Source organism: Coregonus lavaretus, assembly GCF_964263955.1.
Source record: "Coregonus lavaretus genome assembly, chromosome: 4".
Taxonomy (NCBI): domain Eukaryota; kingdom Metazoa; phylum Chordata; class Actinopteri; order Salmoniformes; family Salmonidae; genus Coregonus; species Coregonus lavaretus.
This window is the reverse complement of record NC_139991.1, coordinates 40,117,508-40,135,295: the sequence shown is the minus strand read 5'-3', so window position 1 is coordinate 40,135,295 and position 17,788 is coordinate 40,117,508. Positions and strand designations below refer to the sequence as shown.

The following is a 17,788-nucleotide window of genomic DNA, read 5'->3' as shown; positions in this document are numbered from 1 at the left end:
CTCCCCTTTCATGTAAGAAAGTCATTAGCATCATGCTTTTAGGGGATCATGCTTTTAGGGAAAGGGGTTAATTTTGAACATGTATTAAACTTGCTTAGGGGGTCTGGGGTCTTCCCCGGGATAATTTTTTATGTAGGACAGAAGCTTAGACTTTTTAAAAATACATTCTACTCCAAAATGAATGAAGAATAATGACACCATCTAAAATATAATTTCCACCTCCAGAAATGAGCCAAATAACATATTGGTAAACATTAAAACAATTACTTTAACATTTTGGACCATACATACAGCCTGGTCTATATTATCAGATGTGCTATTAGCAATAAGCATGATCACCTGTAGCCCAACTGATGCAGCATAGTGGCTATAAAATGTACATAGGCTGAAGCATGGGTTTGTCCTTCTGCATTTACCCCATTGGACACAACCTCCTGATTTATTATTTATTATAAATAATTATATGATTCCCTTCCTAAAATGTTTTTAGGGGGGTTTCTATTACAAAGTACGTGATTGCAATTTTAAGAAGCCATTGTCCCTTTAAGAGCTCTGTTGTGCAGCTGCACCTAAATCATGCTTGAAACTCTGGTTGCAACTGCATTTATAAAACGATTCCACTCGCGCAATTGAAGGAGTAGAGAAATAAACGTAGTATGGTGGTAGCAATGGAGAACTGGGATCCCCATTTTTTTAAACAAAGGCCAAAACATTAGAAACCCCTTCCTAATATTTAGTTGCACCCCCTTTTGCCCTCAGAACAGCCTCAATTCATCGGGGCATGCCTCTACAAGGTGTCGAAAGCGTTCCACAGGGATGCTGGCCCACAGGGATGCTGGATTGACGCCAATGCTTCCCAAAGTTGTCTGGATGTCATTTGGGTGGTGGACCATTCTTGATTCACGGGAAACTGTAGAGCGTGAAAAACCCAGCAGCGTTGCAGTTCTTGACACATTCAAACCGGTGCGCCTGGCACCTACTACCATACCCCGTTCAAAGGCACTTAAATATTTTGTCTTGCCCATGCACACATACACAATCCATGTCTCAACTGTCCCAAGGCTTAAAAATCATTCTTTAACCGGTCTCCTCCCCTTCATCTACACTGATTGAAGTAGATTTAACAGGTGATATCAATAGGAATCACCTGGTCAGTCTCATGGAATGAGCAGGTGTTCATAATGTTTTGTAAACTCAGTGTATGCATGTCAGTTCAGTGCACACAACATAACAGATAAGAAAATGGGAATATATTTCGTAGAACAGACAGGCTTCTGATTTAGGCCATGTAATCTTCAAACAAGCCCCCCGGAGATTTTTATTGCGGATCTAAAAAAAATGGCCTCTCCAGAATCAATATGACGAAAATCCTTTAACCCCTGCACATGTCTTCCAGGGAGTGGTGGGATAATGGGTGTGTGGTTGTGGTTGTGTACCTGTACCTTCTCGTTGAGCAGGATGAGGCCCAGTAGAGGTCTGGACATGGACCACTGGTTCCTGCAGTCCTCAAAGATGATGATGTTCAACACCGTGGACAACATCTGTAGGACAAACACACATATTGATTATTGTTTGTTTGTGTTAGTGATGCGCGGGTCAGCGGTTTGTTCACCAGCACCCAGCCGCAATTACTAATAACCCATCCATAACCGCCTGGCTATGTGATAGTGAAATTCTGAGGCACGCACCTGACCCAAACCCGCAAATATAGAAAATGCACTGTACAGTTAGTTCCCTTTTTGTCTCTTCAACAATGACGTTTTTATTCAAAATGTATTTATTGAATAATTATGCCTATTGAACAGTAGCCTAATGTTTTGCTAAAACAAAAAATGGCAAACAATAGCCTAAACCAGAGATGGGCAACTGGCAGCCCGCTCTGATCATTTTTTTTTGTAGGAACTCACAGAGCTCTTCAGTAAGGCCATTCTACTGCCAATGTTTGTCTATGAAGATTGCATGGCTGGTGTGCTCGATTTTATACACCTGTCAGCAACAGGTGTGGCTGAAATATATATATATATACATATACACACACACACACACACACACACATACACAAACACACAGTGGGGAGAACAAGTATTTGATACACTGACGATTTTGCAGGTTTTCCTACTTACAAAGCATGTAGAGGTCTGTAATTTTTATCATTGGTACACTTCAACTGTGAGAGACGGAATCTAAAACAAAAATCCAGAATCACTTTGTATGATTTTTAAGTAATTAATTTGCATTTTATTGCATGACATAAGTATTTGATACATCAGAAAAGCGGAACTTAATATTTGGTACAGAAACCTTTGTTTGCAATTACAGAGATCATACGTTTCCTGTAGGTCTTGACCAGGTTTGCACACACTGCAGCAGGGATTTTGGCCCACTCCTCCATACAGACCTTCTCCAGATCCTTCAGGTTTCGGGGCTGTCGCTGGGCAATACGGACTTTCAGCTCCCTCCAAAGATTTTCTATTGGGTTCAGGTCTGGAGACTGGCTAGGCCACTCCAGGACCTTGAGATGCTACTCACGGAGCCACTCCTTAGTTGCCCTGGCTGTGTGTTTCGGGTCGTTGTCATGCTGGAAGACCCAGCCACGACCCATCTTCAATGCTCTTACTGAGGGAAGGCGGTTGTTGGCCAAGATCTCGCGATACATGGCCCCATCCATCCTCCCCTCAATACGGTGCAGTCGTCCTGTCCCCTTTGCAGAAAAGCATCCGCAAAGAATGATGTTTCCACCTCCATGCTTCACGGTTGGGATGGTGTTCTTGGGGTTGTACTCATCCTTCTTCTTCCTCCAAACACGGCGAGTGGAGTTTAGACCAAAAAGCTGTATTTTTGTCTCATCAGACCACATGACCTTCTCCCATTCCTCCTCTGGCTCATCCAGATGGTCATTGGCAAACTTCAGACGGGCCTGGACATGCGATGGCTTGAGCAGGGGGACCTTGCGTGCGCTGCAGGATTTTAATCCATGACGGCGTAGTGTGTTACTAATGGTTTTCTTTGAGACTGTGGTCCCAGCTCTCTTCAGGTCATTGACCAGGTCCTGCCGTGTAGTTCTGGGCTGATCCCTCACCTTCCTCATGATCATTGATGCCCCACGAGGTGAGATCTTGCATGGAGCCCCAGACCGAGGGTGATTGACCGTCATCTTGAACTTCTTCCATTTTCTAATAATTGCGCCAACAGTTGTTGCCTTCTCACCAAGCTGCTTGCCTATTGTCCTGTAGCCCATTCCTGATGTCCTTACACAGCTCTCTGGTCTTTTTGGCCATTGTGGAGAGGTTGGAGTCTGTTTGATTGAGTGTGTGGACAGGTGTCTTTTATACAGGTAACGAGTTCAAACAGGTGCAGTTAATACAGGTAATGAGTGGAGAACAGGAGGGCTTCTTAAAGAAAAACTAACAGGTCTGTGAGAGCCGGAATTCTTACTGGTTGGTACAAATACTTATGTCATGCAATAAAATGCAAATGAATTACTTAAAAATCATACAATGTGATTTTCTGGACTTTTGTTTTAGATAGCCCCTGGTTCTCCTCAGACTTGACTGCCCTTGACCAGCACAAAAACATCCTGTGGCGTACTGCATTAGCATCGAACAGCCCCCGCGATATGCAACTTTTTAGGGAAGTCAGGAACCAATATAAACAATCAGTTAGGAAAGCAAAGGCTAGCTTTTGGGACACTCTAAAGTCCATGGAAAATAAGAGCACCTCCTCCCAACTGCCCACTGAACTGAGGCTAGGAAACACTGTCACCACCGATAAAACTACAATAATCGAGAATTTCAACAAGCATTTTGCTACGGCTGGCCATGCTTTCCACCTGGCTACCACTACCCCGGCCACCAGCTCTGCACCCTCCGCTGCAACTTGCCCATGCTTTGGTTTCTCTAATGACTGCCTCGCCTGGTTCACCAACTACTTCTCAGATAGAGTTCAATGTGTCAAATCGGAGGGCCTGTTGTCTGGACCTCTGGCCGTCTCTATGGGGGTGCCACAGGGTTTAATTCTCGGGCCGACTCTATTCTCTGTGTATATCAATGATGTCGCTCTTGCTGCTGGTGACGCTCGGATCCACCTCTATGCGGACGACACCATCTGGCCCTTCATTGGACACTGTGTTAACAAACCTCCAAACGAGCTTCAACGCCATACAACACTCCTTCCGTAGCCTCCAACTGCTCTTAAAAACACTAGTAAAACTAAATGCATGCTCTTCAACCGAACGCTGCTTGCACCCGCACACCCGACTAGAATCACTACTCTCGGCTGGTCTGACCTAGAGTATGTGGACAACTACAAATACCTAGGTGTCTGGTTAGACTGTAAACTCTCCTTCCAGACTCACATTAAACATCTCCAATCAAAAGTTAGATCTAGAATCTTATTCCTATTTTGCAACAAAGCCTCCTTCACTCATGCTGCCAAACATGCCCTCATAAAACTGACTATCCTACCGATCCTTGACTTCGGCGATGTCATTTACAGAATAGCCTCCAACACTCTACTCAGCAAATTGGATGTAGTCTATCACAGTGCCATCCGTTTTGTCAAAGCCCCATATACTACCCACCATTGTGACCTGTACGCTCTTGTTGGCTGGCCCTCACTACATATTCGTCGCCAAACCCACTGGCTCCAGGTCATCTATAAATCACTGCTAGGCAAATCCCTGTCTTATCTTAGCTCACTGGTCACCATAGCAACACCCACCCGTAGTCTGCGCTCCAGCAGGTATATCTCACTGGTCATCCCCAAAGCAAACACCTCCTTTGGCCGCCATTCCTTCCAGTTCTCTGCTGCCAATGACTGGAACGAACTGCAAAAATCTCTGAAGCTGGAGACACTTATCTCCCTCACTAACTTTAAGCATCAGTTGTCAGAGCAGCTTACCGATCACTGCACCTGTACACAGCCTTTCTGAAATTAGCCCACCCAACTACCTCATCCCCATATTGTTATTTATTTTGCTAATTTGCACCCCAGTATCTCTATTTGCACATCATCTTTTGCACATCTATCATTCCAGTGTTATACAAAATTGTAACTATTTTGCACTATGGCCTATTTATTGCCTTACCTCCATTACTTACTACATTCGCACACACTGTATATATATTTTCTGTTGTATTTTTGACTTTGTTTTGTTTACCCCATATGTAACTCTGTGTTGTTGTTTTTAAATCGCACTGCTTTGCTTTATCTTGGCCAGGTCGCAGTTGTAAATGAGAACTTGTTCTCAACTGGCTTACCTGGTTAAATAAATAAAATATTTTAAAAAATTCCGTCTCTCACAGTTGAAGTGTACCTATGATAAAAATTACAGACCTCTACATGCTTTGTAAGTAGGAAAACTTGCAAAATCGGCAGTGTATCAAATACTTGTTCTCCCCACTGTATGTACAGTGGGGGAAAAAAGTATTTAGTCAGCCACCAATTGTGCAAGTTCTCCCACTTAAAAAGATGAGAGAGGCCTGTAATTTTCATCATAGGTACACGTCAACTATGACAGACAAAATTAGAAAAAAAAATCCAGAAAATCACATTGTAGGATTTTTTATGAATTTATTTGCAAATTATGGTGGAAAATAAGTATTTGGTCAATAACAAAAGTTTCTCAATACTTTGTTATATACCCTTTGTTGGCAATGACACAGGTCAAACGTTTTCTGTAAGTCTTCACAAGGTTTTCACACACTGTTGCTGGTATTTTGGCCCATTCCTCCATGCAGATCTCCTCTAGAGCAGTGATGTTTTGGGGCTGTCGCTGGGCAACACGGACTTTCAACTCCCTCCAAAGATTTTCTATGGGGTTGAGATCTGGACACTGGCTAGGCCACTCCAGGACCTTGAAATGCTTCTTACGAAGCCACTCCTTCGTTGCCCGGGCGGTGTGTTTGGGATCATTGTCATGTTGAAAGACCCAGCCACGTTTCATCTTCAATGCCCTTGCTGATGGAAGGAGGTTTTCACTCAAAATCTCACGACACATGGCCCCATTAATTCTTTCCTTTACACGGATCAGTCGTCCTGGTCCCTTTGCAGAAAAACAGCCCCAAAGCATGATGTTTCCACCCCCATGCTTCACAGTAGGTATGGTGTTCTTTGGATGCAACTCAGCATTCTTTGTCCTCCAAACACGACGAGTTGAGTTTTTACCAAAAAGTTCTATTTTGGTTTCATCTGACATTCTCCCAATCCTCTTCTGGATCATCCAAATGCACTCTAGCAAACTTCAGACGGGCCTGGACATGTACAGGCTTAAGCAGGGGGACACGTCTGGCACTGCAGGATTTGAGTCCCTGGCGGCGTAGTGTGTTACTGATGGTAGGCTTTGTTACTTTGGTCCCAGCTCTCTGCAGGTCATTCACTAGGTCCCCCCGTGTGGTTCTGGGATTTTTGCTCACCGTTCTTGTGATCATTTTGACCCCACGGGGTGAGATCTTGCGTGGAGCCCCAGATCGAGGGAGATTATCAGTGGTCTTATATGTCTTCCATTTCCTAATAATTGCTCCCACAGTTGATTTCTTCAAACCAAGCTGCTTACCTATTGCAGATTCAGTCTTCCCAGCCTGGTGCAGGTCTACAATTGTATTTCTGGTGTCCTTTGACAGCTCTTTGGTCTTGGCCATAGTGGAGTTTGGAGTGTGACTGTTTGAGGTTGTGGACAGGTGTCTTTTATACTGATAACAAGTTCAAACAGGTGCCATTAATACAGGTAACGAGTGGAGGACAGAGGAGCCTCTTAAAGAAGAAGTTACAGGTCTGTGAGAGCCAGAACTCTTGCTTGTTTGTAGGTGACCAAATACTTATTTTCCACCATAATTTGCAAATAAATTCATAAAAAATCCTACAATGTGATTTTCTTGATTTTTTTTCCTCAATTTGTCTGTCATAGTTGACGTGTACCTATGATGAAAATTACAGGCCTCTCATCTTTTTAAGTGGGAGAACTTGCACAATTGGTGGTTGACTAAATACTTTTTTTCCCCACTGTATGTATGTATGTATGTATGTATGTATGTATGTATGTATGTATGTATGTATGTATGTATATATATATATATATATATATATATATTACATTACATTACATTACAACCTGCAAACGTCGCTCACCACCCTTTGGAACAATTTGTAGAATTGCAGGAAATTACTGTAAAACAGCACATTTTCCTCTCCAACACTGTCATAATCGGTAGAATTGCACGAAATTAACTCTGTGGCCCCCACCCCCATCAAAGTTGCCCATCACTGGCCTAAACTGACACCTTGCACATACTTTTGTGAAAATACACTGTACAATTAAGGTATTTTGAACTTCAACAATTTATTGAACAATTACTTTTTTCTTGAGCATTTAGGCCTATTCATTTGAAAAGGCTTATTGAACTGTAGCCTATCGTTTTGCTTAAACAAAACAAAATGTGAAACAAATGGACATCTTGTAGGCCGACTGCCTGTGTGGGCTAATGCATATTAAACAAAAAATCGAATGACATAAAAAAAGGCTTACAAAATAAAGAAAATCAAAGTAGGCTACCCACTGTCCAGTGATGAGGCTATTTGCCTACTTTGTCTATCTTTCTTTTGCAGCACAGTTCATAAACAAAATAGTGCCCACTAGAGGTCTTCACAGGTCCAAAAAGTTGGACCCGTGGCTTTCCCACCCAACCCGATATGCATAAAAACATTGTAATTTTTTTATGGAGAGCCGTTCCGAATGGACCCGAGGACAGTCAGACCCGTTCAGAAAAAGGACTGTGGAAACACAGACCCAAACTGACCCTGATAGTCTACTACTGCTATACAGATATTGGCGTACAGAAGGAGGCTAAATCGTTAATTTCGATCAGAATATTTTTGATAAAGATGAGCATTATATTGTTAGATTAAAGGAGTTACTCTGATAGGCCTAAAACATTCTTCCTCACCTCAAATGTAACTGTCAGAGTCAGTTGGAGCACCGGTTTGCACCGGCCTGCAGTAGCTAAAGCCTATCATAGCCAAAACACACCAAACATTCACAAAAGTTCCTAAACTTTATTAATATCAAAAGTAAGTACACCCATTGTTTATAGGGAAAATATGAACAGGATATTACAGTGAGGGAAAAAAGTATTTGTACAATTGCCCACTGACAAAGAAATCATCAGTCTATAATTGTAATGGTATGTTTATTTGAACAGTGAGAGACAGAACAACAACAACAAAATCCAGAAAAATGCATGTCAAAAATGTTATAAATTGATTTGCATTTAAATTAGGTAAAATAAGTATTTGACCCCCTCTCAATCAGAAAGATTTCTGGCTCCCAGGTGTCTTTTATACAGGTAACGAGCTGAGATTAGGAGCACACTTTTAAAGGGAGTGCTCCTAATCTCAGTTTGTTACCTGTATAAAAGACACCTGTCTACAGAAGCAATCAATCAGATTCCAAACTCTCAACCATGGCCAAGACCAAAGAGCTCTCCAAGGATGTCAGGGACAAGATTGTAGACCTACACAAGGCTGGAATGGGCTACAAGACCATCGCCAAGCAGCTTGGTGAGAAGGTGACAACAGTTGGTGTGATTATTCGCAAATGGAAGAAACACAAAAGAACTGTCAATCTCCCTCGGCCTGGGGCTCCATGCAAGATCTCACCTTGTGGAGTTGCAATGACCATGAGAACGGTGAGGAATCAGCCCAGAACTACATGGGAGGATCTTGTCAATGATCTCTAGGCAGCTGGGACCATAGTCACCAAGAAAACAATTGGTAACACACTACGCCGTGAAGGACTGAAATCCTGCAGCGCCCGCAAGGTCCCCTTGCTCAAGAAAGCACATTTACAGGCCCGTCTGAAGTTTGCCAATGAACATTGAATGATTCAGAGGAGAACTGGGTGAAAGTGGTGTGGTCAGATGAGACCAAAATGGAGCTCTTTGGCATCAACTCAACTCGCCGTCTTTGGAGGAGGAGGAATGCTGCCTATGACCCCAAGAACACCATCCCCACCGTCAAACGTGGAGGTGGAAACATTATGCTTTGGGGGTGTTTTTCTGCTAAGGGGACAGGACAACTTCACCACATCAAAAGGGACGATGGACGGGGCCATGTACCGTCAAATCTTGGGTGAGAACCTCCTTCCCTCAGCCAGGGCATTGAAAATGGGTCATGGATGGGTATTCCAGCATGACAATGACCCAAAACACACGGCCATGGCAACAAAGGAGTGGCTCAAGAAGAAGCACATTAAGGTCCTGGAGTGGCCTAGCCAGTCTCCAGACCTTAATCCCATAGAACATCTGTGGAGGGAGCTGAAGGTTCAAGTTGCCAAACGTCAGCCTCGAAACCTTAATGACTTGGAGAACATCTGCAGAGAGGTCAAATACTTATTTCCCCAAATAAAATGCAAATCAATTCATAAAATTTTTGACATGCGTTTTTCTGGATTTTTTTGTTGTTATTCTGTCTCTCACTTTTCAAATAAACCTACCATTACAATTATAGACTGATCATTTCTTTGTCAGTGGGCAAACGTACAAAATCAGCAGGGTATCAAATACATTTTTCCCCTCACTGTATATTGCGGCATTACATTACGTTTATTTTTTCATCTCGGTCTACTTGGTTTTTCCTTTTCATGGTTTGAGTGCGAGTAACATAGTAATTCCATTATATTGCGGCAAACATTACAGTTGGAACTTAATTTGGCCAAAGCAAATGGCTCAACAGAATGAAAAAAATACGTGTTGCATATTTAAAGAAACTGTTTTAAACCGTCACAAAAGTTTTGAACAGCCTATATTACACCAACAAAAAGGTGAGTGCCTATACTGTAGGCTACCCAACAAATGACAGCAATAGGCTAATTACATTTATTTTACAACTGGCCTACTTACAGTGCAGTCGGAAAGTATTCAGACCCCTTGACTTTTTCCAAATTGAGTTATTTATAAAAAAAATAAAATAAAAAAAATTATCTATACACACAATATCCCATCATGACAAAGCAAAAACAGGTTTTTAGACATTTTTGTAAATGTATATAAAAAAAAACTAAATATGCCATTTACATAAGTATTCAGACCATTTACGCAGTACTTTGTTGAAGCACCTTTGGCAGCGATTACAGCCTCGAGTCTTCTTGGGTATGACGCTACAAGCTTGGCACACCTGTATTTGGGGAGTTTCTCATATTCTTCTCTGCAGATCCTCTCAAGCTCTGTCAGATTGGATGGGGAGCGTCGCTGCACAGCTATTTTCAGGTCTCTCCAGATATGTTAGATGGGGTTCAAGTCCAGGCTCTGGCTGGGCCGTTCAAGGACATTCAGAGACTTGTCCCGAAGCCACTCCTGCGTTGTCTTGGCTGTGTGCTTAGAGTCGTTGTCCTGTTGGAAGGTGACCCTTCACCCCAGTCTGAGGTCCTGAGCGCTCTGGAGTAGGTTTTCATCAAGGATCTCTCTGTAATTTGCTCCATTCATCTTTCCCTCGATCCTGACTAGTCTCCCAGTCCCTGCCGCTGAAAAACATCCCCACAGCACGATGCTGCCACCACCATACTTCACCGTAGGGATGGTGCCAGGTTCCCTTCAGACGTGACGCTTTACATTCGGGCCAAAGAGTTCAATATTGGTTTCATCAGACCAGAGAATCTGGTTTCATGGTCTGAGAGTCCTTTAGGTGCCTTTTGGCAAACTCCAAGCGGGCTGTCATGTGCCTTTTACTGAGGAGTGGTTCTACCATAAAGGCCTGACTGGTGGAGTGCTGCAGAGATGGTTGTCCTTCTGGAAGGTTCTCCCATCTCCACAGAGGTACTCTGGAGCTCTGTCAGTGACCATTGGGTTCTTGGTCACCTCCCTGACCAAGGCCCTTCTCCCCCGATTGCTCAGTTTGTCTGGGCGCCAGCTCTCAGAAGAGTCTTGGTTGTTCCAAACTTCTTCCATTTAAGAATGATGGAGGCCACAGTGTTCTTGGGGACCTTCAATGCTGCAGAAACGTGTTGGTATCCTGTCTCGGAGCTCTACGGACAATTCCTTCGACCTCATGGCTTGGTTTTTGCTCTGACATGCACTGTCAACTGTGGGACCTTATATAGACAGGTGTGTGCCTTTCCAAAATCATGTCCAATCAATTGAATTTACCACAGGTGGACTCCAATCAAGTTGTAGAAACATCTCAAGGATGATCAATGGAAACAGGATGCACATGACCTCAATTTCGAGTCTCATAGCAAATGGTCTGAATAATTATGTAAATAAGGGATCTTTTTTTTTGTGTGTGAATAAATTAGCAAACATGTCTAAAAACCTGTTTCATTTTGTCATTATGGGGTATTGTGTGTAGATTGATTAGGATTTTTAAATTACTTAATCCATTTTAGAATAAGGCTGTAACGTAACAAAATGTGGAAAAAGTGAAGGGGTCTGAATACTTTCCGAATGCACTGTATGTATGTATGTATGTAAATGTGTGTGTGTGTATGTACCTGTTGGATCATCTCTGGGTGTTGCTGCATGATGTGTAGGAAGCGGTCATCTGTTGCCATAGCTGCAGGTCGTTTCTTAGTGGAGCGAGACAGCTGAATAGAAATAACAATACATTTGATTCACATTCATATCAATACAGAACATACAGGTATAAGATCATATGAATAGATTATAGATATACATGGAGGCAGTTGTTACCTGTTTGAATAGGTAGGTGACAATGTGGTCCAGACTGGAACAACACCCAGTACACACCATGGTATCTATAACACAAACGTTAGTCACACATTCTTACTTCCATAGAAAATACAATATTTAACCATGTTTTGTTTGTGACCCAATGTGGCATATGTGTGTATTTTTTCTAAGTTCTATAACATAAAATCTATTCTGATTTGTTTAACACTTTTTTGGTTACTACATGATTCCATGTGTTATTTTATAGTTTTGATGTCTTCACTATTATTCTACAATGTAGAAAATAGTAAAAAATAAAGAAAAACCCTTGAATGAATAGGTGTCCAAACTTTTGACTGGTACTGTGTGTACACACACACACACACACACACACACACACACACAGTGCACTCGGAAAGTATTCAGACCCCTTCTCTATTTCCACATTTTATTACGTTACAGCCTTATTCTAAAATTGATGAAAAAATAAATAATTTAATCAATCTACACACAATACCCGATAATGACAAAGTGAAAACAGGTTTTTAGAAATTTTTGTAAATGTATTACAAATAAAAAACATAAATACCTTATTTACATAAGTATTCAGACCCTTTGCTATGAGACTCGAAATTGAGTTCAGGTGCATCCTGTTTCCATTTATCATCCTTGAGATGTTTCTACAACTTGATTGGAGTCCACCTGTGGTAAATTCAATTGATTGGACATGGTTTGGAAAGGCACACACCTGTCTATATAAGGTCCCACAGTTGACAGTGCATGTCAGAGCAAAACCCAAGCCATGAGGTCGAAGGAATTGTCCGTAGAGCTCCGAGACACAGGTGGACTCCAATCAAGTTGTAGAGACATCTGAAGGATGATGAATGGAAACAGGATGCACCTGAACTCAATTTCGACTGAAAGATATCACCCAGCTTGAAGGCTCTCCTCTCCCCTTGCAGAGCAGATGCCTGGCTATCAGGGGAATGGGGAAGATTGACTGTTTTTACTATGATTAGCGAGTTATGTAGTTTAGCGCAGCATTAGATACACACACATATACATATCTACACACAATACCCTATAATGACAAAGTGAAAAACATGTTCAGATTTTTTAGCAAATGTAAAGAAAATGAAATACTGAAATATCTAATTTACGGAAGTATTCAGACCCGAGTCAATACTTTGTAGAAGCACCTTTGGCAGCGATTACAGCTGAGTCTTTCTGGGTAAGTCCCTAAGAGCTTTCCACACCTGGATTGTGCAACATTTGCCCCATTATTCTATTCTTCAAACTCTATCAAATTGGTTGTTGATCATTGCTAGACAACCGTTCAGGTCTTGCCATAGATTTTCAATTAGATTTAAGTCAAAACTAACTTGGTCACTCAGGAACATTCACTGTCTTGGTAAGAAACTCCAGCGTAGATTTGGCCTTGTGTTTTAGGTTATTGTCCTGTTGAAAGGTGAATTCATCTACCAGTGTCTGGTGGAAAGCAGACTGAAACAGGTTTTCCTCTAGGATTTTGCCTGTGCGTAGCTCCATTAGGTTTATTTTTTATCCTGAAAATCTCCCCAGTCCTTAACGATTACAAGCATACCCATAACGCAGCCACCACTATACTTGAAAATATGGAGAGTGGTACACAGTAATGTGTTGTATTGGATTTGCCCCAAACATTACACTTCGTATTCAGGACATAAAGTTAATTGCTTTGCTACATCTTTTGCAGTATTACTTAAGTGCCTTGTTGCACACAGGATGCATGTTTTGGAATATATTTATTCTGTACAGGCATCCTTCTTTTCACGCTGTCAACTAGGTTAGTATTGTGGAGTAACTGACTGTTGTTGGCCCATCCTCAGTTCTATCACAGCCATTAAACTCTGTAAGTTAGGAAGGACGCCTGTATCTTTGTAGTGCCTTGGTGTATTGATACACCAGCCAAAGTGTAATTAATAACTTCACCATGCTCAAAAGGAATATTCAATGTCAGCTTTTTTTTTTTTTACCCATCTACCAATATGTGCCCTTCTTTGCAAGACATTGGAAAACCTCCCTGGTGTTTGTGGTTGAATCTGTGTTTGAAATACAGTGCTCGACTGAGGGACCTTACAGATAATTGTATGTGTGGGGTACAGAGATGAGGTAGTCATTCAAATCATGCAAATGATTGTGACTTGTTAAGCACATTTCTACTCCTGAACTTATTTAGGCTTGCCATAAAGGTTTGAATACTTATTGACTCAATACATTTCAGCTTTTCATTTTTGATTAATTTGTTAACATTTCAAAAACATCATCCACTTTGACATTATGGGGGTATTGTGTGTAGGCCAGTGACCAAAAATCTCTATTTAATCCATTTTAAATTCAGGCTGTAACAAGAAAATGTGGAAAAAGTCAAGGGGTGTAAATATTTTCTGAAGGCACTGTATATTATTACCCAATGCTGTGTGGTGCAGTGTGTATATATATTACCCAGTGCAGTGAGTCCCTCGGAGATAGATGACAGTATGTACATGACGACATGCGGCTCTAGAGAAGCAATGAAGTTCATGTGATCCTGAGTCAACACCTCCAACAGACTGTAGAACGACTGGCTCAACTTGGGATAGTCCTGGAGGGAGGGAGGGAGGGAGGGAGGGAGAGAAAAAGACAGGAGAGATGGTGTAAGTGTGCTGGAACAACCATTGTCAGATTGAACATTGTAAATATACAGAGAAAAAGGTAGCTGTGAGGGATTGAGTGAGCGAGTGTGTGTGTGTGTGTATGTATCTACCAGCAGGTCACTGTGTGGTATTGACAGCAGCAGTTTGATGAAGGTTTGTAGTGCGTTGTCCAGTGCGTCATCTCCATAGAGACGGAACACCCCGAAATTGACGTAGTTCCCAGAGAGCACAGCCTTCAGCATGGAGAAACATACACTGACACCTTTCAGCTTCACACTGTACACCTGGTCCTTAGGCACCTCCCCAATGGTCAGGATACGATTACCTGGAGGAGGGGAGAGGGAGAACCAAGGAAATGAACATAAAATTGTGTGGCTGACCAGCCAATCACAATGCTCCTGTGAATAGCAACTGTTGCAATAGGACACAAATGTTTTACCATAGGTGGTGATCATCTTGCTGGTTTCTCTGAACAGCAGGATACCATTGGGCGACGACACGTCAAATTGTAACCTCTGTGACCTGGAAACAAACAGAGTTAGGGATTCATGTTCCCCCCCACCCAAAAAAAAAAAACAATCCCCAGAAAATTGCAAGCCTTTCCCGGGTATCCCGAGATTCTAGATCAAACCGGAAATGGTATCTAAAAGCATATAATATCAGCAGAGGGAAAATTGACAATTATACCACTGTAAATTGAGAAATAAACGCAGGAATCGAACAGTATTTTGTTGTATGTTGCAATTGAATCAACTCAAAGTTATTTCAAAGTCATCCTACTATTTCGTTGATGTAGCTTATAGTTTTAAATGTAGGCCTATGAAGCACTGTTGGCCAACTGGTAAAATATTTTGAGGTTATTACAGCTAGTGAAAATGACAGTGTCATTTTACCGTTGACTGAAAGATATCACCCAGCTTGAATGCTCTCCTCTCCCCTTGCAGAGCAGCTGCCTGGCTATCAGGGGAATGGGGAACATTGACTGTTTTTACTATGATAACTTGCTTATGTAGTGACTTTGTTTAGCGCAGCATTAGATACACACACACACACACACACACACACACACACACACACACACACACACACACACACACACACACACACACACACACACACACACACACACACACACACACACACACACACACACACACACACACACACACACACACACACACACACACACACACACACACACACAGTGGGGGGAAAAAGTATTTAGTCAGCCACCAATTGTGCAAGTTCTCCCACTTAAAAAGATGAGAGAGGCCTGTAATTTTCATCATAGGTACACGTCAACTATGACAGACAAATTGAGAGAAAAAACAATCCAGAAAATCACATTGTAGGATTTTTTATGAATTTATTTGCAAATTATGGTGGAAAATAAGTATTTGGTCACCTACAAACAAGCAAGATTTCTGGCTCTCACAGACTTGTAACTTCTTCTTTAAGAGGCTCCTCTGTCCTCCACTCGTTACCTGTATTAATGGCACCTGTTTGAACTTGTTATCAGTATAAAAGACACCTGTCCACAACCTCAAACAGTCACACTCCAAACTCCACTATGGCCAAGACCAAAGAGCTGTCAAAGGACACCAGAAACAAAATTGTAGACCTGCACCAGGCTGGGAAGACTGAATCTGCAATAGGTAAGCAGCTTGGTTTGAAGAAATCAACTGTGGGAGCAATTATTAGGAAATGGAAGACATACAAGACCACTGATAATCTCCCTCGATCTGGGGCTCCACGCAAGATCTCACCCTGTGGGGTCAAAATGATCACAAGAACGGTGAGCAAAAATCCCAGAACCACACGGGGGGACCTAGTGAATGACCTGCAGAGAGCTGGGACCAAAGTAACAAAGCCTACCATCAGTAACACACTACGCCGCCAGGGACTCAAATCCTGCAGTGCCAGACGTGTCCCCCTGCTTAAGCCAGTACATGTCCAGGCCCGTCTGAAGTTTGCTAGAGTGCATTTGGATGATCCAGAAGAGGATTGGGAGAATGTCATATGGTCAGATGAAACCAAAATAGACCTTTTTGGTAAAAACTCAACTCGTCGTGTTTGGAGGACAAAGAATGCTGAGTTGCATCCAAAGAACACCATACCTACTGTGAAGCATGGGGGTGGAAACATCATGCTTTGGGGCTGTTTTTCTGCAAAGGGACCAGGACGACTGATCCGTGTAAAGGAAAGAATGAATGGGGCCATGTATCGTGAGATTTTGAGTGAAAACCTCCTTCCATCAGCAAGGGCATTGAAGATGAAACGTGGCTGGGTCTTTCAGCATGACAATGATCCCAAACACACCGCCCGGGCAATGAAGGAGTGGCTTCGTAAGAAGCATTTCAAGGTCCTGGAGTGGCCTAGCCAGTGTCCAGATCTCAACCCCATAGAAAATCTTTGGAGGGAGTTGAAAGTCTGTGTGGCCCAGCGACAGCCCCAAAACATCACTGCTCTAGAGATCTGCATGGAGGAATGGGCCAAAATACCAGCAACAGTGTGTGAAAACCTTGTGAAGACTTACAGAAAACGTTTGACCTGTGTCATTGCCAACAAAGGGTATATAACAAAGTATTGAGAAACTTTTGTTATTGACCAAATACTTATTTTCCACCATAATTTGCAAATAAATTCATTAAAAATCCTACAATGCGATTTTCTGGATTTTTTTTTCTAATTTTGTCTGTCATAGTTGACGTGTACCTATGATGAAAATTACAGGCCTCTCTCATCTTTTTAAGTGGGAGAACTTGCACAATTGGTGGCTGACTAAATACTTTTTTCCCCCCACTGTATGTATGTATGTATGTATGTATGTATGTATGTATATGTATGTATATGTATGTATGTATATATATATATATACACACACACACACACACACACACACACACGTATGTGGACACCCCTTCAAATGAGCGGATTCAGCCATTTCAGCCACACCCGTTGCTGACAGGTGTAGAATGGCCTTACTGAAGAGCTCAGTGACTTTCAACGTGGCACCATCATAGGATGCCACCTTTCCAACAAGTCAGTTTATCAAATCTCTGCCCTGCAAGAGCTGCCCCACTCAACTGTAAGTGCTTTTATTGTGAAGTGGAAACATCTAGGAGCAACAACGGCTCAGCCGCAAAGTGGTAGGCCCCACAAGCTCACAGAATGGGATCGCTGAAGCACGTAGCACGTGAAAATCGTCTGTCCTCGGTTGCAACACTCACTGCAGAGTTCCAAACTGCCTCTGGAAGCAACGTCGGCACAATAACTGTTTGTCGGGAGGTTCACAAAATGTGTTTCCATGGCCGAGAAGCCGCACACAAGCCTAAGATCACCATGCGCAATGCCAAGCGTCGGCTAGAATGGTGTAAAGCTCGCCACCATTGGACTCTGAAGCAGTGGAAATGCGTTGTCTGGAGTGATGAATCACGCTTCACCATCTGGCAGTCC

At 42.4% G+C, this 17,788-nt stretch overlaps 1 protein-coding gene across 4 annotated transcripts in view; it reads right to left on the bottom strand.

Annotated features, from left to right (window-relative positions):
* LOC311128699 (exportin-7) overlaps window positions 1-17,788 on the bottom strand; it is a 37,805-nt gene that overhangs the window by 1,928 nt on the left and 18,089 nt on the right. For 2 of the 4 annotated variants that reach the window (XM_084160933.1, XM_084160930.1), the window contains exons 22-27: window positions 14,772-14,854; window positions 14,443-14,657; window positions 14,142-14,280; window positions 11,679-11,743; window positions 11,480-11,572; window positions 1,437-1,541 (exon numbers count right to left, since the gene is read on the bottom strand). In XM_084160933.1, the coding sequence (XP_084017059.1) occupies window positions 1,437-1,541; window positions 11,480-11,572; window positions 11,679-11,743; window positions 14,142-14,280; window positions 14,443-14,657; window positions 14,772-14,854 (700 nt within the window). The remainder of the gene's footprint in view (window positions 1-1,436; window positions 1,542-11,479; window positions 11,573-11,678; window positions 11,744-14,141; window positions 14,281-14,442; window positions 14,658-14,771; window positions 14,855-17,788) is intronic. The other 2 variants (XM_084160931.1, XM_084160932.1) reach the window with 1 other exon arrangement.